The 27953-nt window shown below is 40.0% G+C and overlaps 2 protein-coding genes across 3 annotated transcripts; one reads left to right on the top strand and one right to left on the bottom strand.

Annotated features, from left to right (window-relative positions):
* Nucleotides 1-242: 242 nt before the first annotated feature.
* spi1a (Spi-1 proto-oncogene a) lies at nucleotides 243-9548 on the top strand. Its single transcript, XM_036575995.1, has 5 exons — nucleotides 243-503; nucleotides 768-858; nucleotides 3084-3256; nucleotides 5524-5680; nucleotides 7760-9548. Exons 1-5 carry the CDS (start codon nucleotides 402-404, stop codon nucleotides 8068-8070), a joined length of 834 nt encoding a protein of 277 aa, XP_036431888.1. The 5' UTR covers nucleotides 243-401; the 3' UTR covers nucleotides 8071-9548.
* clpxb (caseinolytic mitochondrial matrix peptidase chaperone subunit Xb) lies at nucleotides 9342-27820 on the bottom strand. 2 transcript variants are annotated; one of them, XM_036575993.1, is made up of 15 exons: nucleotides 27470-27820; nucleotides 27059-27125; nucleotides 25121-25281; nucleotides 24768-24888; nucleotides 24360-24514; nucleotides 23608-23767; nucleotides 23115-23156; nucleotides 21929-22105; nucleotides 21504-21668; nucleotides 19337-19425; nucleotides 18146-18310; nucleotides 15427-15729; nucleotides 12349-12441; nucleotides 12154-12260; nucleotides 9342-10539 (listed from the first exon to the last, which is right to left on the bottom strand). In XM_036575993.1, exons 2-15 carry the CDS (start codon nucleotides 27111-27113, stop codon nucleotides 10449-10451), a joined length of 1884 nt encoding a protein of 627 aa, XP_036431886.1. In that variant the 5' UTR covers nucleotides 27114-27125; nucleotides 27470-27820; the 3' UTR covers nucleotides 9342-10448. The 2 variants fall into 2 exon arrangements, with proteins under 2 accessions (XP_036431886.1, XP_036431887.1); XM_036575994.1 differs by having other exon boundaries at nucleotides 10107-10539; nucleotides 27681-27813.
* Between the last annotated feature and the right edge of the window lie 133 nt (nucleotides 27821-27953).

Genomic DNA, 27953 nt, shown 5'->3' with positions numbered 1-27953 from the left:
TGCATTTGATAAAAGTTTTAAAAGGGCAAAACATTAAAGGTTTGTGAAATATACAGTAAATGTCAGTATTGCTTTGAAACGTCCTGATAAATCCTGATGATTATCAATCACTAATAATAAATCAAGGTTTAAGTAAAGTTTTAAATCAGAACAGGATTGACTGCTATGAACTGACAAGAGTAACCCATGAAATGCGATGAGTCATAGGCTACATCTGACCTATCAGAATGAGGAACTCACCGTGGAGTCAGTCAGGAACAATAAAGTACAGACTGTCAGAGGGATTTGTGGCCATTTCGTTTTCTTTTCTGTATTAGCAGCAGAACTGGAGAAAGAGTGCTTTTAAAACACATTCGCATAAAAAGGATAAAGGATAAAGATCTTGAGAAGTTGCTCAGTTTATGCAATGTTCTCTGAGTAACCACAAAACAGAGAGAAGTGCAGCGGGTAGTGCATGTCTGAGAAGTACATCTTACAGAATGGAGGGCTGTGTCATTTCACCTGTAAGTACATTTTAATTGTGATAAGTACCATTTATATCTGCCTGCAGTATTTATTTACTGTAAAAACAACTGTGGGCAAATGTGAGCGTTGATTATTTAGTAGATAATTTCAATTCAAAAGGATAACCATGTTTATAATGACCTAAAATTAACTATAAGCAAAGAAAGGAGAATAAAAGTAATTTAGTAAGTTATTTTTTGTTAAACTGCACCCTGCACTGCCCTGAACTTTCCTGTATTTTGCTTCTTTGTCCTCAAACTCAGTCACCAGAAGAAATGATTGCGTATGATCAAGTTTGTCGGCCACCGTATGACTTTTACCCATACCTGTCAAGCGATCCAGATGGTCATTTTGGTGAGTTATTAAAAATATATTATTATTATTATTATTATTATTATTAATAATAATAATAACAAATAAACTGAATCATTTTCAACTTTCATTCTTTTTTCTGGTATTTACTTAGAATAGTATTTTGGCCTCAGACACATTGTTTTTAAATAGCTGTTTATGGAATTTAATGATTATGATCAACTTTCAGACAAGCAAAATATTTATCAGAACATTTTGTTGAGATATTTGATGCCAAGCTTATTATAAAAAAATCTAAATGTGGAAACATCAAATATTAATTGGAAAGCAAATAAGTCTAGTTAACCCTTTACAATCCCATGCTTAATACATGCTTATTATTTAGTATTTACATGGAAAACAATGCAAACTACATGAGTTACTCTTAAGCTATAGTGTATAATAAAAGTTTGGGCTCGCTGGCCTGGACTTAGGGCTTATAGGCTTCATGCCAAATGAAAGCAGACTGAACTGACCTGATGATGGCTCATATTAAAAACACACATTGAAGCTGCCTAGTACTAAAGACACTGGACTGTTGTCATACCGCCATTTAAAGTGGATGCTGCTCCATTTCACGCACTTTGGGAAGTCTGACCACACTCCTTCCTGTTTACGAGAAGATAAAGACTGCCACCTGCGTTAAAATGATCACATAGACACTGTGGAGCAAGAACTCACTGTCTGAAATGACTGACTGGGGTGAATTTTCCACTGACTTTTCTACTGATCAAAATGAATACACAGAGATGCTCTTGCCAGGATAATATGGATGTACACCAATGGGATGGAAGCACTCTCTACTGCCTACAAATAAGATGATGAAGAACTGTAAATAAAATAGGACCCATGTTCTGTATGCTTATATTTATTTTTCACTTAAAACATTTGTGTTGGTTGATACACCAAAACCAGCCCTCTTTCATTTTACGTTACCATTTACAACCTCTTAAAAACAGTGCCTTTTAGACTCATATGTGAGGTTGGAGTGATGCATTTGCAGCACAAAATCTTATAATTTTCTGTCAAATCTTCTGCTCCAATAACTCTGCTAAGACCTTCTAAGTCTTCTATTATGATGCTTCTTGTCGCTTCCACATGAATGTTGTCCAGCTAAATGGATGTGGACTGAGTGGGCAGTCCTATAAAAATGTGCTTGTGGTTGTGACGTCACAATCATGATTAACTCAAAATGAGCTGTAGGCTGTAGGCTGTCCACTGTCCCTGTCATATCAGAGGAATCCAAGAAAACTACAGCTGAGCATTTATCTAGACAGAGACAGCACCTATGATAGAATGCTGTTTATAGATTATAGCTTAGCATTGAACACCTGCTAATGGTGGTGATAATTAGCAATATCATCTACTCTACAATGATATAAACACTGGAGCAACCCAACAGTCCCAAACTGTTGTCCTTGATCGCCCATGATTGGTCAACCATGTATGGCAGCACTCACACTAACTTTACAGAGGACACCACTTCATGGTATAAAATACTCCAGTAAATGACAGAATTGGACCAGAGGATTATGGGTATAGTACAGAATATTATAGGATGAGGCCTACTGTCAATCACTGAGATTCACCATTCATTTCCACAAGAATAAAATGCATTACATTTTACTTAACAAACTAAAAAGACTAATATATTTATTATTTATATATATCATTATTATTATTATTGCATTACTGCATTACATAGACTGCCAGACTAATTGCTTATTGCTGTCCCATGACAGTTTGCATCTGAAACATTAAAACATATTGACTCAGACTTATCAGATTTACTTTTTATTTTTTTATTATTGTTTATTTATTGTTTTTGATGGTTTTTATTCTTCATTATTTGTGCTCACAGTGTCTATGTTGTGTGGACTTATCTATTCTACTGTTGTAGTGTTAATGCCTGAGAGGTCAATACAAATAAAAAAACTGATGTTCTCTGCTCTTCACATAGACTACAGCACCCCCTGTGACCCAGAAGGATAAGCAGTTTAGAAAGTGTGTGTGCGTATCTGTGTGTGTGTGTGTGTGTGGGTGTGTGTGTGTGTGTGGGTGGGTGCTTATCACTGCAAAATCCCCAGTGCTGAATGAACACCTACAAGTTTCACAGAAGTCCAGATGGACACAAATAAACATGTGAAGACTAAAATCAACACTGGGGATTTTGCTGCGTACTCTTCTTTACTATAAATGACAATCTTTCTCTCTCTTTATTTATCTAGAGAGTGGCTGGGACTACCACACTGTTCATGCTCACCAGAGTGAGCTGGAGGTCCCTCAAAGTAATTACTTAACAGAACTGCATCCTGCCCCACATTGCTGTGTCGGTCTGGAGTCCTACCACCCCACTCTGGATTCAGGCCTGGGGCCACTTCTGCCTGGGGTTCCTCCTCAGGTCGGTAGTCTTACATTAATTATCTAAATAGGGTTAAATTAATAGTTCACCAAAAAATCTAATTTACACAGTTTTCACCCGTCACCCCAAACACAACCAATCAGCCAAGACATGTTTGCGATCTGAAGTTTGCTTTAGTTTTGCAGTGGATCAGCAAGGCTAATGTAGCTTAACAAGTAATGGAGGCTTAAAGCCACCGACCAGTTAGCATTATGTAAACTGCATGCCTAAATCATCACACACTTGGCCTGAACCTCATCACCAATCACGTCCACATATTGTGTGAATTTGATATTGACTGCACGATTTTTTAAAACAACCATATCTGTTATTAATATATTAACAAGATAGCTATAATGAACAGAAAAGACAAAACATTTAAATTGCTCATCATTGTGGCACTGATATTTAATTTGCTGTAACTGGTTTACACTAATGATCAAATTTCACTATTGAAATGAATGTCATAAATATAAATACATACAATGGTATACAAAAGTTTGGGTGCCCCCAGGTCAAATGACGTTTTGTAGATTTCATAAGTGAAAATAAGTTAACACATTCTCTAAAGAGAAATCAGTCCTGCACATTTTAATTCACAATTACTGTTGGTAACTGGAGTTTTCAAATGATGTAAAAAAAGTTTAAAAAAAAAAAGGCTTTTGCGTGACAGCAACTATATCTGGTATTGTATGATGGTAATGAATCATTGACAGGAGCATGAACAGCGTGACAGACACTATAGAGATGAGCTGTGAGCAGGATGTGACAGGAGGCCTCTGCTCTGAGAAACTCTCAAACACTGCAGACACTGAGACTGATTGCTCAACGCTGTCTTTTCCTGACTGAGGACTGTGGCCACTGCCGTGGCTCAATCAGGGACACACAGCAGACCAACTCTGCACATAACCCACACACAAACACACACACACACACACACACACACACACACACACACACACAATTCACAGGTATTGTCTGAAGCAGAGTAACTCAACTATGATGGTTTAGGCAGAAAATCACAGAAAATCAAACTCTGTAGAGCAGACAATATTTATTAACACAACAGAACGAAATGAAAAATCTACACTATTAGAAAAGATTCAAGGGTTCTTTAGTAAAGAGTCCTAAATGGATTTCTGTGAAGCTGCTTTGTGACAACATCAGTTGTAAAAAGCGCTATACAAATAAATTTGACTTGACTTAAAGACAAAGGTTCTATATAGAGCCATGGACATTCAAAGAACCATGCATAAATGGTCCTTGAAAGTGTGAAAGTGTTCTTCAGACTGATAAAGAATGTGCTGCACATTGTTCTTTATATTGTTCCATATAGAGTCTACATAGAACAGTGTACAACACTTTCTCCCTCAATCTGAAGAACTATTTCACCATGCAAAGAACCATTCAAGCATGCAAATTGTTCTTTGAGTGTTCATGGCTCTATATAAAACCACTGCCTTCACTAAAGAAGCCCTGAAAAAACATCTTTTTAAGAGTGTGCAAGAAAAAAATCTTAACTTTTCAGCACATTGGAAAGTACTTTATTTAGCTTGTGGATTTAATAAATGGATAATCAAATCAACACAGTATACTAAAACTATTGTACTGCTTTATTTTAGGTGCAACAGAAAATAGAAAAATAGAATTTAGAATTAGGACAGAAAATGTAATAGGAAAAAGATACAGATTTTAAGTTAAAGTGAATTTGTCCTTGCATTGGTGCAAAACAACAAAGTGTCACATTCTTTTGCATCTTTTATTTTTTGTCAACCCATAGCTTTTGCAAACAGTTCCTCTTTCATTTTAAAGTAACTCTGTGGTTTCCAAGTATGCTGTTTCAGTATTCTGTTCTCTTAGATTTTTTTTTTTATATCAAAGTAGGATGAACAGTGGTCAGACGAAAACTGAAACTCTACACAAAAATAGTTGCCATAATCAGATTCCCATGATGTTAGAAAAATCTACATAAAATTGCTCCAACCAACTGATCCAAATTATGTTCATGTGCAAAATGTCTTAAAAGTCTTCTTCTAACATCCTACAAGCTTGTTACACAGTAACTACATGGACTACAATGCAAAATGGATGAGTTATTCTTTAGTTATAGAAGCGTGTAATAAATATTTGGGTCTGTCAGAGGGTCCTGGCTGCTTGAGGGATTACTCAATACTTACAATGTGGATTTATAAAGAATAAAATCTGTCAGATTTAATCTTTTTTGTTTGATTATTGAAACAAAGTGACTGACGAATATTGGTCCACAGTTTGCATACGTCTCTCACCCGCTGTACCAGCGCTCCCCTCCTGCCCACTGCAGCACAGATGATGAAGACACAGGGGGACGCAGCCCACCCTTCGAGGTGTCTGAGGGGGAAGAGGACCATGAGGATCAGCATGCAAGCACCTCCAGCACCATGACAGGTTAGTAATGAATGTGTTCAGTAGCATGGTTCAGCATCTTCATCGGCACTCATACAAATGAAAACCACATTTGAAAACGTCTAAAAACGATGGTGAACCTGCTTTGATAGCCCTGAACCTAGTTTACCAAAATGTTCAGTGTTAAAACTGTTGAAATAAATTCTGAATATCCCTTTGAATAGCTTCTTTGAATAGTTGAATAGTTTCAGCACAATATTATTAAGATCTGTGTCATCATGCTCTTAGAAACTTTGCAGTTGTTTAGACGTTCATCTCACCAATTGATTCTAAAAACATATCTAAGAGGCAAAGGGCAGCAGAACCTTTTTCTTGCATGGGATTCATGTATGTATCATATGCACTGATTTAGGACACACAAAATAATGCTGTTCTACAGATATGAAAGAACTCAGGTGCGCAGAGAATGTTAACCAGTCTTCATTGCTAAAATCGTTCTCAGTGCAGACTACTCAAGCTCTCTGAAACTGCTTCCAGTCAAGTGAATCTATCTGCTACTCCTACTGTAAGTTAATCCAGGACGATGACAGTATACTTAGATTTGACCACATCAGTGTTTGTATTTACTCTAGGAATTTGTTATGCTCCAGACAAGGAGTGATGATATGATAAGGTGTTAACCCACTTTAACCCACTGTCTTCTGCTTACATTGGGAAATGTCAGTCCATGTTCTAGTAGAGTGCAGTGCTGTGCGCTTTAACCCCTTAAACCCTTTAAGCCACCGGCAGGCCCAAAGTTTTACTACACACTTCTATAACCTAGGAATAGTTTAGCCAGTTTGCATTGAAGTCCCTGTGGTTACTGAATAATAAACCTTAGTATGTATTAAGCCTGGGATTTTTAGGGATTAAGGGTCTTTAGTTATGGGGATAAAAAAAATGACAGGCAGGCAGTATGTGACTGACCAATGTCTATGGATGACCTCACCATGATCAATAATCAATAACAGAAAGAATGATAGCCTCTGTTAGTTTATACTTGCAAAATCAGGGTAAACAGGCCTTATTTCTGTTTAATAACGTAAATATAAAGTACTTTTCTAGGAGTTTTAAAACTCAATTTGTAATCAAACCAAATACTAATAATACTCTTGTTCAATATAAGTTCCATCTAAAGGAATAGTCATTATATTATTTATTTATTATATATTACTCTTATTCTCAGATAACAATCTCGAAATGAGAAATACTAGATGTATCAACTAGATTTAAGAAGACTTCACTTGCCAAAATACCATTTCTGCAGTGTCCAGTTGACCAGAATGATCTTCACAAATTTAGATGTGGCAGAGACTTGACCATTTCACAATTTGTAAAGATATAAAAATGCCAAAATGAGCAAAATGAGTATTAATGACAATTTTATTGACTCATATACATAACTGCCAAATTAATGAGCAATAAAATGTTTTCTTTGTACAGTTTTACCTCACTGAAAAATTTGATTTGTCATAATTCAGCTTATGATCAAGTTGATGAACAGCAAAGACATTTGCTTATCTTTATCAAGAGTGCCAATAATTCTGGGGGGCACTGTAGGTATTTCCTGTGGCTCTTGAAATCAATAGGTGGCAATAACATGGTAGATTCATTGGGGAATTCAGAGGGACCACTCAGCCAGTGTTTCCCCACCTGCATCAGCAAAACACAAACGTGCTGGAATTTTTCTGCACAACTCCACAGCTTTACAAGAGCTTCCAAAAGACATTTGATGCTTCCTTGATTCTGTGCCTTTCTGGATTCTCCCTTGTTGTCTTCCATTCAGGTTCCGTGCTCACAAATCATTTACTCGTGGCCTCTTATGCTTTTCTATTGTGCAGGGACATGGTAAAGAAAGAATGAGGTTCATAAGAGAGGTGATGACAGGACCACAAGGCAAAAAACGTACTTAAAATTACGCAGTAGCCCTCGATTTGTTTGTTTGTTTATTTTCAGAACAATAATCAAATTAATTTCTTCGCATAAGCACAACATGGATAAAACTCACCATGCCGAACAGGATAAAAGAGTTATATCTCTGTAGCTATGAGTGTCTTCAGTCTTTTTATTTTGATCCTCCAGGCAACAAAAGAAAAATGCGCCTCTATCAGTTCCTCTTGGAACTGCTAAGAGATGGGGATATGAAAGACTGCATTTGGTGGGTGGACAGAGAGAGAGGCACCTTTCAGTTCTCTTCCAAACACAAGGAGGCTCTAGCCAGCCGCTGGGGGATGCAGAAGGGCAACCGGAAGAGAATGACCTATCAGAAGATGGCCAGGGCCCTACGCAATTACGGCAAGACGGGAGAGGTCAAAAAGGTCAAGAAGAAACTGACCTACCAGTTCAGCAGTGAGGTGCTGAGGAGGATGTCAGCAGAGAGGAAGTATCACTAAGAGAAAGAAAGGATTGCCACTGCACTGGGCTGCAAAACTTCTGCAGAACATCAAGGTCTATTTTCCTCTATAGTTTGTCTCAGGGACTCCACACTAGATAAATAGTTCTAGGACCACTATTTGTAAGGAATATATAAATATTATTTTGTTTTCTCATGTACAGAAAGCTGGAGCTTATAAAACGAGAAAAAAAATGCTTGACAGACTTAAGCTTCATAAATTGTTTCATAACTCTATAGAAGTTTATCATCCTAAAGGAAAAATTAGGAGTACACTGATTTAAAAATGTCTCTGTATTAATTGAAGCACCTGGAGATCTAACTTCCTGCTTAGTTCAACTGCTACTAGTGATGAGTCATTTGCCAGCAAGTTGGCTCTTTCAAGTGAATACTGATATAATATTGTTTAACTGTTTGTTTATTTGGGTAAATGAAGATGAGAAGAAGTTAGGCCTTATGATGCTCACCACATACAAATGCATCCAATGAAATTTGTTTGACACAGATTAATGATTTACAGCCAAATCTAGCAATAATGGTGAAAAGTGCTTGGCTCAGACTTGTAGCTTAGGCTCTGATTGCATTGCTGCTTGCTAAGCTGATGCGTGTCATGTAGTGTCTTGCTGTTTGTACATTTATTTAATAGTTCTTGTGACAAACACAGTGCAAATTAATGTTATTTTGTTGATTAAGAGTAAGATTTCCTTGAACACTTTAAGTGAGAGGTGTCCAATCTTATGCACAAAAGGCCAGTGTGGATGCAGGTTTTCCAGTCAAGCAGGAGCTCACCTGATTCCACTAGTTTAATCGAACAACCAATCATGGGTTCTTCTGCGTTTTGGGAAGAAAACCTGACACACCTGCTTTAAGTGATCATCACTGATCATAACATCACTAACCCAGGGTGATTTTGGGAGCTGAAAGAGCTGGCTCTTATTGATGAGCTTGGTCATTTGATCTGACTCAATAAATAGAAGGCAGAAATACCATCAAAATCACAACACAAACCTCAAAACTCTTTATCAACTTGGTAAAAGCCCCCTGAAAAAAAGGCTGATCAGTTAGAGCCAGTGTGGCAGATTAGCCCTGGGACCAGACAGGAAGGTAGATCTCCAGGAGGCAGGGGTGACCACTAGATTGGAGAACTTGTTGTGTACTGCCCCCTGTATGTTCAACATGTACATTGCGTACAAAAGTCCAGTACATTTTCATTTTTGAATCTCTGTATGTGATAAAAGGTTCTTGCATGGTCAGTGATAACAGGAAAAAAAGTTACAGAGACATAGCTTTTTATTTATGTTTTAAACAAATACATCTATAAATCTTTGAGAATCTAAACTTAATGGCTTTTGTGGTGGTCTGTTGACATTTGAATTTTAAAAATTTCACTTAAAGAATAAAGAAAAACTGAAATGAGCAAGGTGAAAGTAATCTCAGTGTGATCTTGATTAAAACACTACTGCTATGTGTCATAGAATACAGTGTACTCAGGTGTGCGTGTGCGCATGTGCAGGTTGTATTTCTAAACCACAAGCAGTACTGAGATCGACTAACCCTTATGAGATAGTCCAGTCCAGAGTGCCTCAGGTATGATACAAACAAACATACAGTACATCTAGTATGGAGACAGGTGTTTGTAACACATTTGAAAAAAAGGTTCGATACTTTGAACCTCATTCTGTTCCTGTGCTTACAAGGACTTTAAAATCACAATCATTTATATCGGTTTCCTTGGTTAAATTATAGGTAGTTTAAAAATAAATCTACAAGACTAGAGCAGCTTCACATTTTACACTGCATTTGTATAAATCAATAGCATGGTTAAAACAGATGGTAAGAGAAACTGGTTGGCTGTTATGGCGGCCTGGAATACTATTGTTGAGAAAAGGAAAGCTGGTTGGTGTCATGTGCACCAAGAAACCTTAAAATTCAACATTCCTAGCCGTATGCCTTCAAGTGTATAATATGATCCCATTCAGGGCAATCGTTCCCTTTCCTTCCATTGTGCATTCACAAAAGAAAAACAAAATCACCCGCAAAATCTTATTGTGAACAATATAGAATTATCTGTAGATATATAAAAAGGTTAACAATCCCCAAAGTCTGCAAATGAGCCTTAGGGCCCACTGTACTAGTGTGTGTAGTCTTGCTCTGTACATGTTTTTTTCTTTTTTACAGGTTATGGGAACACTGGGACCAGAAGGTAATTAGAAGGTCTACTTCACTGCTCTTTGTTCAGCTGACATTTAAAAGAGTTAAACATCCCTGCTAGCTGAGGTCCCCTGTCTCTGGGCAGGCCAGAAAAATGGTACTTTTCTATTCAGAGTGACTTGTGTTGCAGAGCTCGGAAAAATCTTGAAATACTTCACAGCTGCATTATCAGTTGTTGGCAACATCTGCCTGTCTCGGCCAGTTCTCCTCCTCGATGCCAGAGTCGTACTCCTCTTCTGTGGTCTCCTTAGCTGGAGCCCTGAACATAATACACATACCCACATTATACATGTTTATCTCAAACACTCCAGGCTCAACGTACTAAGCCTTTTGGCCCATTTTAAGGTGCAAATCGGACACGTTCTGTCCACGTGTTATGTACAAAACTGCCGTAGGAGCCTAAGCATGCAGGTAATGGCCTATGGTGCAATGCAAAATGTGCTTCTCTTCCTCACGCATATGTATTTGAGGGAACGCCACGCAAAATGGTGAATGTGCACAATGTGGGCAGAGATATTACATGTGCATCTGATTACATATTCCTGCATAACATAGGATTTCAGCTGCTCAACAGTTCGGGGTCTCCTTTGTTGTATTTTTCATTTTATAATGTGCCAAATGTTTTCAGTGGTGACAGGTCAGGACTGCAGGCAGGCCAGTTTAGCGCCTGGACTCTTTTAATACGGAGCAATGCTGTTGTAATACATACAGAATGTGGTTTGACACTGTCTTGCTGAAATAAGCAAGGCCTTCCCTGAAAAGACGTCATCTGGACGGCAGCATATATTGCCACAACATTTATACATCATTCAGCATTAATGGTGCCTTCACAGATGTGCACATTACCCATGCCATGTGCACTAACGCACCCCTATACCATCATGAATACTGGCTTTTGAACTGTGCACTGATAACAAGCTGAGTGTTCCTTAGCCCAGAGGACACAGTGTCCATGATTTCCAAAAAGAATTTCAAATGTTGATTTGTCGGACCACAGGACACTTTTCCACTTCACCTCAGTGCATTTTAAATGAGCTCAGGCCCAGAGAAGGTGGCAGCATTTCTGGATCCTATTCATGTACAGTTTCTTCTTTGTGTTTTAGAGTTTTAACTTGCATTTGTGGATGCAGCGACGGACTGTTTTCACAGACAGTGGTTTTCAGAAGTGTTTCTGAGTCCATGCAGTGATTTCCTCTAGAGAATCATGTCTGTTTTTAATGCAGTGCAGCCTGAGGGCCAAAGATCATGGCCAGCAAATGCTGGTTTTTGACCTTGTCCCTTGCATGCAGAGTTTTCTCCAGATTCTCTGAATCTTTAATGATACTGTGTACCGTAGATGATGAAAAGCAGAAGATCTTTGCTATTTTACGCTGAGAAATGTTATTCTTGGATTGTTGCACTTGTTTGACCGTGCCATCTTTCACATCTTTTACTTCTGAAAGACTCAGCCTCTCTGAGATGCTCTTTTATACCCAATCATGTTACTGACCAGTTGCCAATCAACCATCAGGTGTTTTTTTAGCATTACACAACTTTACCAGTCTTTTGTTGCCCCGTCCCAACTTTTTTGAAACATGATGCTGGCATCAAATTAAAAATTCATTTTTCAAAAAAACAATAAAATTTCTCAGTTTCAAGATTTGATATTTCCTCTTTGTACTATTTTCGATTAAATATAGAGTTTAAATGATTTGCACATCATTGCATTTTGTTTTTATTTACATTTTGCACCGTGTCCCAACTTTTTTGGAAATGGGCTTGTATTATTTTCTTAATAAGTAGGCTGGGTCTGAACTAGTCCAAAACTTGGCAAAAAGATGGAAATGTTGCTTCATGTGGCAAATACACTGAAGCAGACGTGCACCAGGTTTACCTGATATAGCATGGTTTGCTCTTGCCCAGCACCACATCCTTATTCAGCTCCACAGCCATGATGTCAGAGTGTGGCACCTCAAACATGGGCTCCAACAGCAGCTTCTCCTGACAAAGATAACATAGGCATCAGACTGTGAATAAATCCAGTTAAAAGGAAAAAAGGATGGCGGCAAAGAGGGTGCGTGTGGTTTACCATGATAGATCGGAGGCCTCGAGCTCCAGTCTTCCTCTCAAGAGCCAACCTGGCAATGGCCCTCAGTGCATCCGGAGTCACATTTAGCTCACACTGAAACAGAGAGCACTCTTATCACCCACAGTGTATGCAAAATACTATCTGCCATTCTGAAGAGAACGTGCATATAAACACTTACAGTACCCTCCACAAATACTGGCAACTCTGGTAATCATAAGCAAAATAAAGTGTAAAAAATATTCTCAATCGCTTATCCTTTGGATCTTTCATTCAAATTATTAACAAAAATATAACCTTCTAATCTTGTCATGAAATATTTTTCTTAAATCTATGTGTGCCACAATTACTGGCACTCCTTCCCATTCATATTTTATGTTTTAAGTTCATCTGAGCAATTAGGAACACTTAAATGGTCAGCCATGACTTCCTGTTTCACTAGGGAATACATATAAGATGAAATACAGGCCAAATTCATCATTGAGTCATCCTCAATCACTATGAGAAGGACCAGAGAAAACAGCAGTGATGGGCAACAAAAGGTTGAGCTGCACAAATCAGGAAATGGCTACAGGTAAATAAAAAAAACAATTGGAAATACCCATTTTCAATATCAAGGTCATAATTAAGAAGTTTAAAACAAGTGGAGATGTTATGAATCTGCCGGGAAGGGGACATCTGTCTATGCTGACCCCACGTGCAGTGAGGAGGATGGTTCAAGTGGACAAAGAATCTCCCAGCATCACAGACAGGAAATGCAGAAATTAGTTAGGTCTTGGGGACTGAATGTCTCCCAAACCACAATCAAACACCACCTACATAACCACAAGTTGTTTGGGGTGGGTTGTCAGAAGAAACCTCTGCTGTCAAGTTTTCGAAACGTTACTGGAACTTTCAGTGGGATCGTGTTTTATGGTCAGATGAGACCAAAATAGAGGTTTTTAGCAACATGAGAGGTAAGTTTGGGGAAAACACAAAGATAGCCATGCAGAAGAGTATCTCATCCCCACTGTAAAGTATGGTGGCGGATCTGTGATGTTGGGGGGTCTTTTCTTCCAAAGGCCCTGGACAATTTATTCGGACACATGGTATCATGGACTCCATCAAGTACCACCAGAAATAAATTCGAACTTGACTGCCTCTTCCAGTAGAACAACGATCCAAAGCACACTTCAAAATCAACACAAAAAATGGTTCAATAACCACAGAATTAAAGTTATGCCCTGGCCACCCCAGTCCCCTGACATAAACCCCATAGAAAACCTGGGGGATGAGACGAAGAGGGGAGTGCACAGTGTGGACCTCTGAATCTGAAGGTTCTGGAGAGGTTCTGTATGGAAGAATGGTCTAAGATCACTTGCCCTGTGTTCTCCAGTCTCAGTGAGCATTAAAGGAGAAGACTCAGAGTGGTTATCTTTGCAAAGGGAGGCTGCACACAGTACTAAATGAAGGGGTGCAAACAACTGTGGCGCACATAGTTTTGAGAAAAAAATATTTATGTCCTGATAAGATTACTGTACTTCAAATAAAGGGTCATTTTTGTTAATATTTTGAATGATCAAAAGAATAAGCAATAAAGAATGGTTTTTACAGCCTGTCTTGCTGATGTTTGCCAGGGATGCCAGTATTTGAGGATAGCACTGTATTTTGACCATTCAGATGAGAGCCAGGCTTGTCTATGATGGGAGGCTCTGGCACTGATTTGTGTTGTATGTGCTAGAGCTGCTGATGTTTATTTAGCATTTGATTAATCTTTTTTTATCTTTAGTATATAGGCCAAACTAATAGCCTAAACACAACAGTAGGCTACATTAATAGTAGCTTGCATGCTGACCTAACACAACAAACTTCAGCCATATTTTTAACAAGAAGTGATTTAGTGGCAGTTAAAGTGTGACCTATTAAGCCTAAAGCAAGAACTACCAAACCATACCAGGAACAAAGAAAACCACAAGTCTCTGACCAAAAACACAATTACGTTTACTTTCTGTGGTTTAAGCTTATATATGGTGTTACTACATTACTTGCCATGCAAGGTTACTGGAGAAAGGTGCCATGGCTTTCAACTGAGATTTTCCTCAGCCTGTGGCTTACAGTTAGTATAAGCCTCCTATCAATATTCTCAGCTATTTCTTTTCGGTAAGTGCTGAAAACATATAAAAAAAGACAAAATTCAATACAAATTGATGCACTAAAACTGTCACAGTGTCAAAATAGCAACTTGTAACAGGGCTAGCATGCAATGAATGATTATTTCCCTAATCTATAAATCTGCTGCCTACTATTCAAATAATCAACAAACTAAACCATTATGCCTTCTAAGGTCCCACCATCATTCTGTGTTCCACCTTAATGGGTTTGTTCGAAATGAACTGCACCTTGCCCCGGCACCCAGCATGAGTAGCTGGTTGTGGTTGGGGAGGGGCTGAGAAGAGAGCCATCAAGCCAGACAGATTTACCAGCAGCATCCCACGTGAGCTGGCAACTCTAGCGACGTTCGCATTTCAGATCTAATGTTTCTCTACTGAATGTAAATTCAAATTTTTCATATGAGAATAATAAACACAAACACTTCATGTTTTGATTGGCTACGTCCCCTATTGTGCAGCTGTGTATACATGGTTGTCGGCTGAGCTTCTAGGCAATGAGGATTAAGCTCTGTCATCATCAAACGGTCTCACTGCGCACAAAGCTGATGATGAGCCACTGTGCTGCCGGGCTATGAGAACTGCAGCCACTTCACTCCCACAATATTATAACGGCTTACATCATTGTGACGTGCCAGTGATGCCAATGCACATCAGACAAAAAAAAATGTAACCAGCACACGTCTGACATGTGTTTTCCTATTTAAAGATGCAACAAAGAAACAGAAGCCATATCACCCCCAATGCTTCCTGCAGTGTGCTGCAAACCATTAAAATGAATGTGTATATCATATGAACATAACAGAGTATTGGAAAGTTTTTTTCATTTTTTCTATAATCAACATTGTTGACATCTAATCAACTTTACTGACCAATTGTTAGAGCCCTAGTGTGTTCAAGAGAGAGAGAAAAAGTGACAAAGGGACATATTCACCTTGTCCATGCTGAAGAGGGCCTGGTACTGCGGCACCACGGCGTTGCGAGGCTCTGTGAGAATGCGCACCAGTGTCTCCTCGTCCAGGCTATGCAGGGGCACCACCACGGGCAGTCTTCCCACAAACTCAGGGATCATGCCAAATTCGATGAGGTCTCGTGCCTCCACGTGCCTCAAGAGCCTGTCCTTTTCCTCGATCTCTGCCACCGCGTCTGTCTCACTCCCTGAGCTGTTGGCCAGATCTGCTGCGGCTGCCGCCCGACGCCCCTTTCCCAGGTTAGAAGGTGTGCCAAAACCAAGATACTGCAGCAGACCAGGATTCAGAGTCATTGAACTATGTTTATGCTGATAATTAAAAAAGACAACTTATGTGCAGTGAACATGTTTCAACATTCAAAGTGAAAAGATTATGAGAAAGGATGCATTTTAAGGCTGTCACAATCAAGAAAAACTAAATTTCTGAATTTTAGTTCACAATTTGTGTGCACACTTTCTATTTACTTGCTGAGTTTAACAAATAGTAAAATTATAACAAAAAATATTAAACGTACCCTAACTTTGAGTCTGACCACATTTCATGGGTTTTCCCCCTCAAAATGTTAAATTCAGCAAATAAACAGTAATTGTGTTTAAAATGTGTAGAAGCATATACACTGTAGAGGAAGTGTCAACTTATTTTCACTGACCACGGCGACAAACTTTTGCCTACAATTCTATATTACTATATTACTTGTTGGTGCCTGTCAGAGCGGTAACCCAAGAACCCCCTGGTGGACACCGGGGGTGAGGGAGGCCGTCAAGCTGAAGAAAGAGGCCTTTAGGGACTGGATGGCCCGAAGGACTCCCGACTCAGCAGACAGGTACCGACAAGCAAAAAAGGTGGCAGCCGCAACGGTGACAGAAGCAAAATCCAGGGTGTAGGAGGAGTTTGGAGAAGCCATGGAAAAAGACTTTCGGTCGGCCTCAAGGAGGTTCTGGATGACTGTCCGGCGACTCAGGAGTGGTCGGGGTGGCTGCGCCCAAGCTGTATTCGGCAGGGGTGGAGAGACTCTCAAATGAGGATATTGTCGGTCGGTGGAAGGAGCACTTTGAGGAACTCCTTAATCTGGGAGACATGCCTCCCTCACGGGAGTCAGGGCCAGAGGCTTCTGGTGTGTCAAGCTCCATTTTCCTGGTGGAGGTCACTGAGGTAGTTGGCAAGCTCTTCAGTGGCAAGGCACCGGGGGTGGATGAGATTCGTCCGGAGATGCTTAAGGCGCTGGATATTGTGGGGCTGTCGTGGGCGTGCCGCCTCTGCAATACTGCATGGACCTCGGGAACAGTACCCTTGGACTGGCAGACATGGGGTGGTGGTCCCTATTTTTAAGAAAGGGGACGGGAGGGTGTATGCCAACTATCGGGGTATCACACTGCTCAGCCTCCCTGGGAAAGTCTATGCCAAGGTGCTAGAAAGGAGACTTCGACCGACAGTTGAACCTCAGATTGAGGAGGAACAATGCGGATTCCGTCCTGGCCGTGGAATAATGGACCAGCTTTTCACTCTCTCATGGATTGTTGAGGGGGCATGGGAATTTGCCAACCCAGTCTACATGTGTTTTGTGGATTTGGAGAAGGCTTACGACCATGTTCCCCGAGATATCTTGTGGGAGGTCCTCCGGGAGTATGGGGTGCCGGGGCTGCTACTCCGGGCCATTCAATCTCTGTACTCCCGGAGTGAGAGCTGTGTTCGTATACTCGGCATTAAGTCTGACTCTTTCAGTGTTAGCGTTGGACTCCGCCAGGGTTGTGCCCTGTCTCCACTCCTGTTTGTGATATTCATGGACAGGGTGTCAAGGCGTAGCCGTGGTCAGAAGCGCATTATGTGTGGAGGCCGGAGGGTGGCGTCTCTGCTGTTTGAAGATGATGTTGTTCTTTTGGCTGGATCACATGGATGCCTCCAGCTCGCACTAGAGCAGTTTGCAGCTGAGTGTGAAGCGGTTGGTATGCGGATCAGCATCTCCAAGTCTGAGTCCTTGGGCTTAGCCTGGAAAAGGATGGCATGCCCACTCCAGGTAAGGGGAGAGGACCTGCCCCAGGTGGAGGATTTTAAGTATCTCGGGGTCTTGTTCACGAGTGATGGGAAGAGGGATCGTGAGATCGACCGCAGGCTGGGACAGGCGGCAGCAGTAATGCGGTCGCTGTACCGGACTGTAGTGATGAAGAGGGAGCTGAACTGTAAGGCGAAGCTCTCTGTTTACCGGTCGGTCTACATCCCGACCCTCACCTATGGTCATGAGCTATGGGTAATGACCGAAAGATTGAGATCGCGAATACAAGCGGCAGAAATGAGCTTTCTTCGCAGGGTGGCGGGCTACACTCTATATGATAGGGTGAGGAGCTCGGCCATCTGGGAGGAGCTCGGAGTAGAGCCGCTACTCCTCCGCATTGAGAGAAGCCAGCTGAGGTTGTTCGGGCATCTGATCCGGATGCCCCCTGGACGCCTCCCGGTGGGGGTGTACCAGGCACGGCCTAGCGGGACAAGACCGGGGTCGTCCTAGGATGCGCTGGAGGGATTATATCTCCAGGTCGGCCTGGGAGCAGCTTGGGGTCCCCGGGAATGAGCTGGAGGAAGTTGTGGGGGACAGGGTCATCTGGGATTCTCTGCTCTCACAACTGCTACCGCGACCCTAGCTGGACTAAGCGGTTAACGATGATGATGATGATGATGCATATTACTCACCTTCTCATTCTTCCTGCGGCTAATGATTCGGTCCAGTCCATTGAAGGCCCCTGATGCCACAAACAGGATGTTGGTTGTGTCGACTTGCACAGTTTCTCCCCGCAACTTTCTGCTGTTTTTTTCAGGAACATTCACAATTGTCCCCTCCAGGAGCTTCAACAAACCCTGAGCAGAGAAACAAACCAACCTATGAACTTTTGTATGAAATAAAGCCTAACCATTAGGGTGAAGAACAGGATTAATACACTGATGGACACACTTTTTCAGTGTTCTCAAACAGCTTTCAGTTTTATCTTCAGCTAGATTCAATCCGGGTGTGTAGATGCTTGCTTTGTTGCCATTAGCCTGCAAATCATCACACTCTTTAGGTGGACTTTCGGGTAGTTAGCCTAAATGAATGTGTGCTTTGCTGCCTTATTACAACTGTGGAAAAATACACCCTTCTAAGGGAAATTATTACATTAGGAGGACAATAATCAAATTACAGCCATTAGCTTGAGCTGGACCAGAGGACTTAAAAGCACTGCTTACACACAATAACACTGGAGTACAATAAATGTGCTGCACTTTATGGTTAGATCAGTGCCATATTGTACATTGATTCAAAGTATTTCAGTTACTGGAACTCATTATGGATCCCTACAATACACCACTGCTTGCTCTTTAAGCTAATGATTGACAACCATGTATGAAACAGTTTTCCTGTCCCACTATTCACTAGAGCCTAGCTAATATAGTCTTTATATGTAATATTACAGACCCAGTCAAATTTCGCAATACATGAAATGGACACTGTATTTTAAATTCATGCAACAGGGCTCTAGGATATGCTGATGCTTGTAATGAAACATGCGGTTGGTTAGTGTTCTTCAAGTATGGACGATGTCCACAATATGCTCAGTAAAGCATATAGTTTATCATGATGATAAAATTTGTCACAGTAATGACAATATAATACTGTCATATTGCCCACGTGAAGCTGTGCTAACTGGTCAACAAATCAGACAAGTGTTCTTGTTATAGTTCTTCATTCCTAGGCATTGCTTTTTTAGAAACTTCCACTTTCTAAACTCATTTATATCCTTGTTATGGTTACCATTCACCCACCCAAATCATGAAATAGTTCAGTGCGAGTACGTGGCAGTGGGGAATTACATCACACCGTGAGATGTGACTGCTATATATACACACCTGCTGGACGCCTTCTCCCCCTACATCTCTGAGCTGATGGATTCCTGGAACACTGCCAATTTTATCCACCTCATCCAGAAATACGATTCCTGTAGGTTGCATGAGACAGAGAAAGAGAAAGAGAGAGCGAGAGAGACAGAGAGAGAGAGAGAAAGAGAGAGAGAGAGAGAGAGAGAGAGAGATGCTGTTCAAAATGTGTACAATTCATTATACAAACTTACTGAAGTCAGGGTGAGCATTTCATGTTTCCATATGTCTATCACCACTTACAGAGAAGTATACAGTCTAAAACACAGCTGTATGTTCATAAGACTCTGCTATGCTGACAACCGCAGCACACAACTAGATTGATTTAAATCCAGTGAGGGTATTACTTGCTTAGCACGATTTCCACCTCGGGGAGAGCTGTGAAAGTTAAAGCCTTGTGCCTTACAAAAACATCTCAATATTATTTAGATGGTCGATAAAGCAGTTTCAAGACAGTACCAGTCAACCAGAGCATGGCAACTCAACAAACACAGCTGTATGCAAAACAGCATACAGGCAGTTCTATGTGAGAGTTTTCTTGGTCTTTAAGAACTTGCCCTGACTTCAACAGTTGCCCTTAACTGCCATTTGCTAACGTCATTTCCGATTAGGGATGTAGCGATACTGATACCATGCTCATTTACTCAACCTCATAAAATGCACCAATACTAACATCCGATACCATCTGATACTATGTGACATAAGCTGAGTGTACACTGCTGTGCTAATGAACAAACGACCCAAACTGGCAGTGAATGAGGGTCTGCTTTCACAGATGCTCTCACTTCTTTGGCAGTCAGACAGAAAGTCGTTGGGAAATTTAAACATTCTGCCTTGGCAAATTCCTTGCAGGAATTCACTGTGCTTAAACATATACAAACACAATCACTACCGCTTCTCCAGGCTGAAACACATAGGCCAGCTAAACGGAGGTGAAAAAGTCAACATTTGCTACCAAAGTGTCCTGTTTGACCAAACAGAATTGCAAGATACAAACATTAATACTGCGATTTTTTAAACCATCTCTGTAAAACAGGCTGTAGAGAAACAGTACTGTCCCACCATGTATATTCCAGTACACAGTGTGGTTAGCCAAGCTGCTGTAGCTCGGTTTCTCAGCATGTCTGCTCAGTACTCAGAGAGGCAGCATGTAATTTTGAATGAAACAGCTTTTACTGGAAATTGTCCATAGACAGAACTGTCTATAGGGGCTGCATTTCATAAAGCATGTCAATCGGACTGAGTGTTTTGTACAGGGTGAGCATATAAATCATAGGCTTTGTCTGTACACAACAGACCATTTAGAGCAACATTTCTAAAATGGCATAGTTTATGTTTGGCTTTAGAATACTTTCAACTACAGCTCAACCAGGTAAACAATGTTAAGACTTCAACAAGATGTAAAACACAAGTGAGCTCATCGGATGCACTAGCCTCGGATGTGATTCCCGCTGTCACTGTGCTACAGAGACTGTTGTTGAAAGAGACAGATGAGGATCATCAAAACTGTGAAACATACTTTTCTTTACATCTGTACAGAAGCGCTTCTCCACTGAAATGCTACTGCATCCAAGTTAACTAACGCAGCATAGCAAGTGTACTTAATTTAAAATCAGCTAGACTTAAATTATTTACCTGTTACAGTACACTGCACTCTTTTACACCAACAACTACTAAATTCTAAGTAGCTAATCCATTACAGTATAGGACTCTGTATCAACGACTAATAAAAAAATATGTATTCATACTGTGTCTGAAAAAAATGGTATTGATGCCTTCCAATTTCAGACAGTAAGAAATTGTGAGTGGAAAGTACTTTGATACCTTTTTATAGCCTTTTCCCTACTTTGTAGGCATTAATTAGTTTAATTTTCAGTTTCTGAGCCAGCTGCTTAGAGGACCCCATTCTTGCATTAACTTGCTGTAATATTTGCAGAAAACTGTTATTTTTAAAACAGCGTGCTGCTAATGCTGAGCATTAGGTCTGATAATCAGCTAGATCATCTTTATGGTTACCATGCATTGCATACACAGAAGCTACTTCTGTTTAATGTTTGAGATGAGCGGAATACAGTGACATGCTCAAGTATGCTTAAGACACAGAAATGACATGGCCTTTGTGCTTTCCAAAAGGACCCACCTTGCTGGGCTTTCTCCACTGAGTAGTTGGCATCTTGAAGCAGTTTGGCGATGACAGACTCAATATCCTCGCCTACATAACCTGCCTGAGTCAGGGTAGTGCAGTCGCAAATGGCAAATGGAACATCCAAACACCTAGCCAGAGTCTGCGCCAAAAGGGTTTTACCTGGAGAGCAAGACATTAGCAAAACGTTAAACTTTTCTGGACATACATTTTTTTTTACTCTGGCTTGCTAAATGTTCGTTTGAGGCACACGACAAGGCTTGAAATCTCTAAGGATTGTGATGATATATTTTTAAAGTAATGGAACATCATGGACTCTGATGAAATCCTTATTTTCAGCACTTAAAATGGTTCCAGGAACAGGGAATGATTTAAATTTCTTAAAAGGGGTAATGATTTTTAAGACAATGTTAACAACGCACCAGATCCAGTAGGGCCTAACAGCACGATATTGCTCTTCTCCAATTTGATGTCGGTATGGGTGGAATCCAGCACCTCCCCACCTCTTTTCTCCTGAGGAGCTTGCTGAGCGGCCTGCTGCTGAACAGAAGCGCCGAGAGCATTGCCATGGGGACTGATCCCAGCAATCTGAAGCAACTCTGTTGACAAACATGGTCATGTCAACACATACTTTAGTTATAGAAAGCAGATGCACACATGGTCACTGTTTTTGATGGACTGAAAACAAAAATTTAGTAGAAATGACAGTGTGACTGAGCAATTCAATAATCGGCTTTGTCATTGTGGCTTTGGCTCGCAAACAAAATAACTGAAAACACATGTTTGGTCTTTGTTATATGGGGCTGTTTTCTCAATTTGGCTATCTGTATTCATATGTTTATCATACACTGATATATATATATATATATATATATATATATAAAAAAACAATTGGTCACTGATGGAACAAAGGCTTGTTTCTCTGCAATGGTAACTTTACAGGAGAAGGATAAAACCTGTAATGAAAGTTAACGTAATAAGATTTTTTTTAAAGTAATTTAGGACCATTTTTATTGGTTTATTCATTATGAAACTTTAACACAATGCAAAGGGTACTTGGAGTTTTTAAAGCATGAAAAAAAAACATTACAAGTGGAAACATGATTTTTGTGTGACAGCAACAAATTACATTCATGATAACACAACGATTTATGAACAGGACTGATTTGTAACTAACATTTTATAGCTCTTAATACATGCAGTGAACGACACTAAAATTATGTCATACGTCTGCCCTACTTTCTATAACCTGTAGGCCACAGGTCAGTGTAAATCTCCTGCCGGCCCACGTCCTATAAATAAAGTTATCAGAGTTAGCAGAGTAGCAGTGTGGAGTTACTGCATGCATAAACTAGGTCACTAGGATATTTTATCCCTCTGCATAGAGGTCAGCAATGAACCAACATATTTTTATATGTACTCTTATGCAATCAGTAGCATACAATCACAGATGAATGAAATTGCATGTCTACACCGATTATTAATGTTAAAATGAGCAATCATGTTGTGTCTAGAAAGTTTAGCACTGTTGCAACAAAAATCAATACTTAGTAATTTCAGGAGGCAAAAGAGTAAAATATTGTCAGTGGATTAAAAAAAAATACTTACTTGTAAATCTGTATTCATCTTCTCGTCTTCTAATCTCAAGTTCTACAAAATTAAAGGAGAAATTATTTTACTTAAAGCTACTACATGGAAAGGTCTGTGACACTGGCGGGGGATAAAGATAAGCATTAGTTGCTTGTCCTGGAAATGAGATTTTGGGCCAGCTGGAGTAAAATCAACCCAATATTCACTGGCTAAGTGCCAGGAGCCCAGGAGAAGCAGGACCAGGAACCAGAAGAGCCAGCTTTAGCAACATGGCAGGCAGCATCTTTCTACTGCCTTAAATGAAAGCATGTTTTATTAAGACATATTTACATAAAATGTATTGAATGGTTCTTAATAAAATGTATTTTTCATGTCTTTGATGAGTGTGAACCACATACTTTATTCAAGAATTTTGGCTTTAAAAAACCTCATACAAATCAAACGCAGCAGAAAAAGCTAATTAAACGTTTTATCAACAAGCTGAGCTATAAAAATATAAGATGGCATTAACCTCGGGGAGTCAGAGAACTTTGCTTTTCTGCCTCCACTTGCTGTCTGCCTCCTGCTGGGAGGTTGTTGTAGATCCGTTTGTAATGGTTGTACACTGCAACCGCCAACACTTTCTTTGCATATGACTGGCCAACAACATATTTATCGAGGTAGGCAAAGATCTGCAAAGAAGCAAAACACAAAGTATAGCTTAGGTCTTGGTTTCCACTTTTCATTACTGTCACCTCAAAGTTTCTTAGTTGTTTACACAAATGTTAAGTCAGAAGGACACTCTGGCCACTCTGGGGAAAAATGTACCCATTGCTATTTATATTGCAAACATGCCTACTCATTTCCTACAGTGGTGTCGCAATAATCTCAAGAGTGAGATTTCCCAGTTTTAAAAATTATCCTTCTGATAATGTATCTTAAAGAAGGGAGAAACTACAAGCACTCCCGTGTGGAACTGCAGAAGCCAGGAAGTTATTTCTGCAAAGCTGAAAATCATGTGTAATTCTTAGCTTCTACATCAGTGGCTACAGTAGCAGTCAGTATTTCTTTATTGCTATTTACTGATATTTTTGTGTGATGCATTCTGGGTGTTGTAGTGAGGGAACACAAAAAGGACACAAAATTAAGAACTCAGTCAAACCGATGAGGCTGAGGGATGCAATTCTGCACAACAGAATTTTACATAACACGACAAATAACATACTAAATGCTATTTTAGGCTAGAATTCTATGCTTCTCACTGTTTGGTGCAGTGGATTGTACCTTTTTAGGGGGTGGGGGAGGTTTCTGAGCAAACGCCAGTTTAACAGCCTCAGCGGCAGATTCTGCCTCCTTATTCAGACCCTTTTTAGAGTCAGTTTCAGAAAGCACCACGAAGAAGTGATGACACTTTTCACATTTCACAAATCGCGTAGATGCTGGAAAGTGGCAGATACACACAAGTGCACATAAGATCGGTGCTTCACACTGCTGAGCTAAATTTCCTGAGAATTTTTAGTTTATGTCAAGACAATACAGAACACAGGTACATAAATGTAACTTCATTAGACACATAGAATTTTCTGTAGAACTGAAAACAATTCTTTAAATAAAAAGGTCTGTTATGACACTCAATTTATATTCACAGTGAGGAAAATCAAATGCATCCTGAAGGTTATTAAAGGCACTTACAAACAAACGTCTCCACATGTGTGCAGGGGTCTCCACATTTGGGGCAACGCAGTTGACTGCCTCCTTTACCTGAGCCCCCTGAACCCATTGACCTCTTTCCAGCCATTTCAGTCATACTTTTCTATACATACATAAAGCACAAAGAGCACAGTAAAATTCAAGTATACACATAAAATGTCCATGAAAGTTCTGGGTCATCCAAAATATCTGTGCTTCTTCCACTGCTATACTGCTATATTTATAGGCTATATGTGAAAGAAACAATCACTTCTGTTCTGCTCAAAGGCAGTCTTCCAATTAAGCTCTTCTAATTGTGCACTGAACAAGTGCAAAAGTGTTGGAACAAAACGTACCTTTCCTCCATCACTGGACCCACTATTAGGTGTGTTCTCCTTTGAGGCAAAACACACCGCAGTCTCTGAAAACGATCGAATTTGCACTGCTGTAGGTAGATGAGCTTCACGGGACACTGGTCTACTGAGAGCAAAGAACTGGATGCGCGAGCATGGAAATCCTGGAAATGCAGAAAATTTGAGCATATGTTTATGGATCATTCCACAGCAACTCACCTAGATAGTGTCTGGTTGCTTCATGGATTTCCATGAAAAAAGATCAATCAAAAACGCAGCTATTACAAAGGTCATTTAGGTTAACTGCATAGAGAACAACTGAACTGCGCCGAAATATTGACTGGGTACAACAAAATAACTTTGTACTGTCCATCCACTACTTTTGTGCTAATAATTGCAGTCAACAAGTTAATTAACTGGACAATGTAGTTTTTAATCAGATTGTGCTGATTATGCATATTTCATCTTTGAATTTGAATTTTTCAGTCTGTTTCCAAAGTATTTTTTTCCAAAGGTTTTATGTATTATTCCTACATCTTCAATAATTTCTGAATTATTTATTTCCTAATACAATACTTGAAGCTGCACTGTAAGCTTCACAACTGAAAATCCATATTGTGTAGGCTGTTTACTCCTTTATGAAAATGAGGTATTTGGCTAAAAAGCTCAATATAAAAAACACTGTAAAATAAAAAACACTGGATTTACAAATTAACCTTTAAAATGCTCCAGAAAGTCTGTTCTCCTATTTTGACAGGAAAAATGCTCATGTATTTATTGCTATTGGGATATATATAAAGAATATCTTGGAGAGGCACACAAAATGTGCCCTGTCTTGCTGGCCCTTAAATATTCATGACCAAAAAACTAATTAGAGCAGAGATTTGAAATTTTGCAAGGTTGCTTGGCACAAATAATTAAGTTTATCAGAATGTTCACTGAAATCAACTAAGTGACCAGGCAGGGCCTAAGTGAGTAGGTGTGAAATTACCTACTTATCAGAGTCAATTTCAGAAGAAACCACAGTAGAAATAGTTCCTTAAGCTGAATCCAATAATTCAGACAACACAGTCTATGATAAATGCAATTTAAACAGACATAACTGTTTACACGCATGTTAAGCTAAACATGTTTGTCCTTCTTGTTTTTCAAACGTTTCCACACCTATTCGATTAATGCTATACTACTGACAAACTTCTAATATTCTTTGCCTTTCCATCTATGTGTGTAAGGAAGATAAAGCCAATTCTCTGTGGAGCTTTACTCTTCACCACGGCTCTCATACTGCATGACTCTGGTGACCATGTAATATTTAACAGTTTTAGGTAACTGATATTTACTCACTTCACATTTTCTGAATAAGAGCATGACACAATTTTGTCATGTGTGTTAATAAAAAAAGATTCTGCTTCTGTGGTTTGAATTAGAGATGGCAGAGATACCACTTTTCTCTTCCGATTGAAACCTTGAGTATCGTCTGATAAACATCAAACATTTTTCTTCGAAAGCTACTAAGCTTTGAACTGTGATTTTTTTGAAGTGCTTCACTTAAGATGAGCATCCAGAAGTATGCTATAACACTCAAACACCTCTCTACCCCACAGAAAGAACTTACAGCTAACAACATCATATGACACAATTTTAATGCGTGAAAGATTTCTTAGAGGATTTGATCAGATTCATTCTTTTTTCCTTCCACTATCTAATCCAGCATATTCTACTGACATCACACTGATGACAATACCCACTTATACGCCTTCTCCAGTTTAATCTACAGAAGCTATTTTCTATGGTGGTGGACAATCTTTGACTATTTCACAACTTTACTAAACCCAAGACATTCTGAGGAATATTTAGAGGCCGTGAAAATAGGAGAGACATTCAATATTCCAATATTATCTAAATGTGTAGTTAACTCTGTAGCCCAAACGCTTCACTCACCTTTCGGTGCAGTATTTAAAAGCACCCTCACAGCAGACGTACAAGTACTGGACATCTTCGCTGAGTTCTAGAGAAAAGACAAGGAAGAGAGAGAGAAGACAACAAGAAACGGCTATCTGTAAGCAAACTCGTAGCTAACTGTCAACGTTACTGAGAAGCTGTAACGTAGATAACTTATTTTTACAGATAATCTTGGAGATACTCAGTTCGGAGAACGAGGACATGACATGCTGTAGAAAGCGAGAGCCAGCTAGTTTGCTAACAGTGGCAAACCGCAGGCGCACCAACAACAACAACAACAACAACGACCGACGCTGCTACAGCAGTACTAAAACACTCTGGCAAGCCGTAACGTGAATTAGTTTAGAAACAAACAAAGCAGCTGTCAGACATTTTGGACAACCTACTCACAGCAAAGAACACGATGTCCGAGTCCGAGTTCACACACCAAACAAGTCCTGACACTGACAGCTACTCCAGGAGGGGGGGGAGACCTACTTCAGCCGCTAGCGTTAGCGTTAGCGTTAGCTATGCAGTGTCAGGGCTGACGGCAGTATCTGATACTTCAGTAGGACAGATCTCATGCCAGGCGCAAAATGCTCCAAATAATGTGTTTATTTACCCAAATGGCCGCTGCCCTCAGCAGCGATTGCTGGGTGTGATGTAATCTCTAAAGTCGGTCGGCTAAAGCGGAGTCTGAATGTGTGGTGTGTGTGTGTTTTTCTCCTCTGTGCTGTGTCACGTAGAGATGACTGTTTACACTGTTATTACATGCTGTAGAAGCCCACCAGGCGCCTCTACTGCCGCCTGCCGCAGCGGAGCTGATCTCCCACTGTGCGCTGTTTTAGGGTCGGGCACTCGGGACAGCAGGAACAGGATGAGGTGATTTGTAAAG

This window comes from Colossoma macropomum, unplaced genomic scaffold (genome assembly GCF_904425465.1).
Source record: "Colossoma macropomum unplaced genomic scaffold, Colossoma_macropomum, whole genome shotgun sequence".
NCBI classification, from domain to species: domain Eukaryota; kingdom Metazoa; phylum Chordata; class Actinopteri; order Characiformes; family Serrasalmidae; genus Colossoma; species Colossoma macropomum.
Note: the sequence above shows the minus strand (reverse complement) of the source record. Positions and strands in the feature narration are given on the sequence as shown.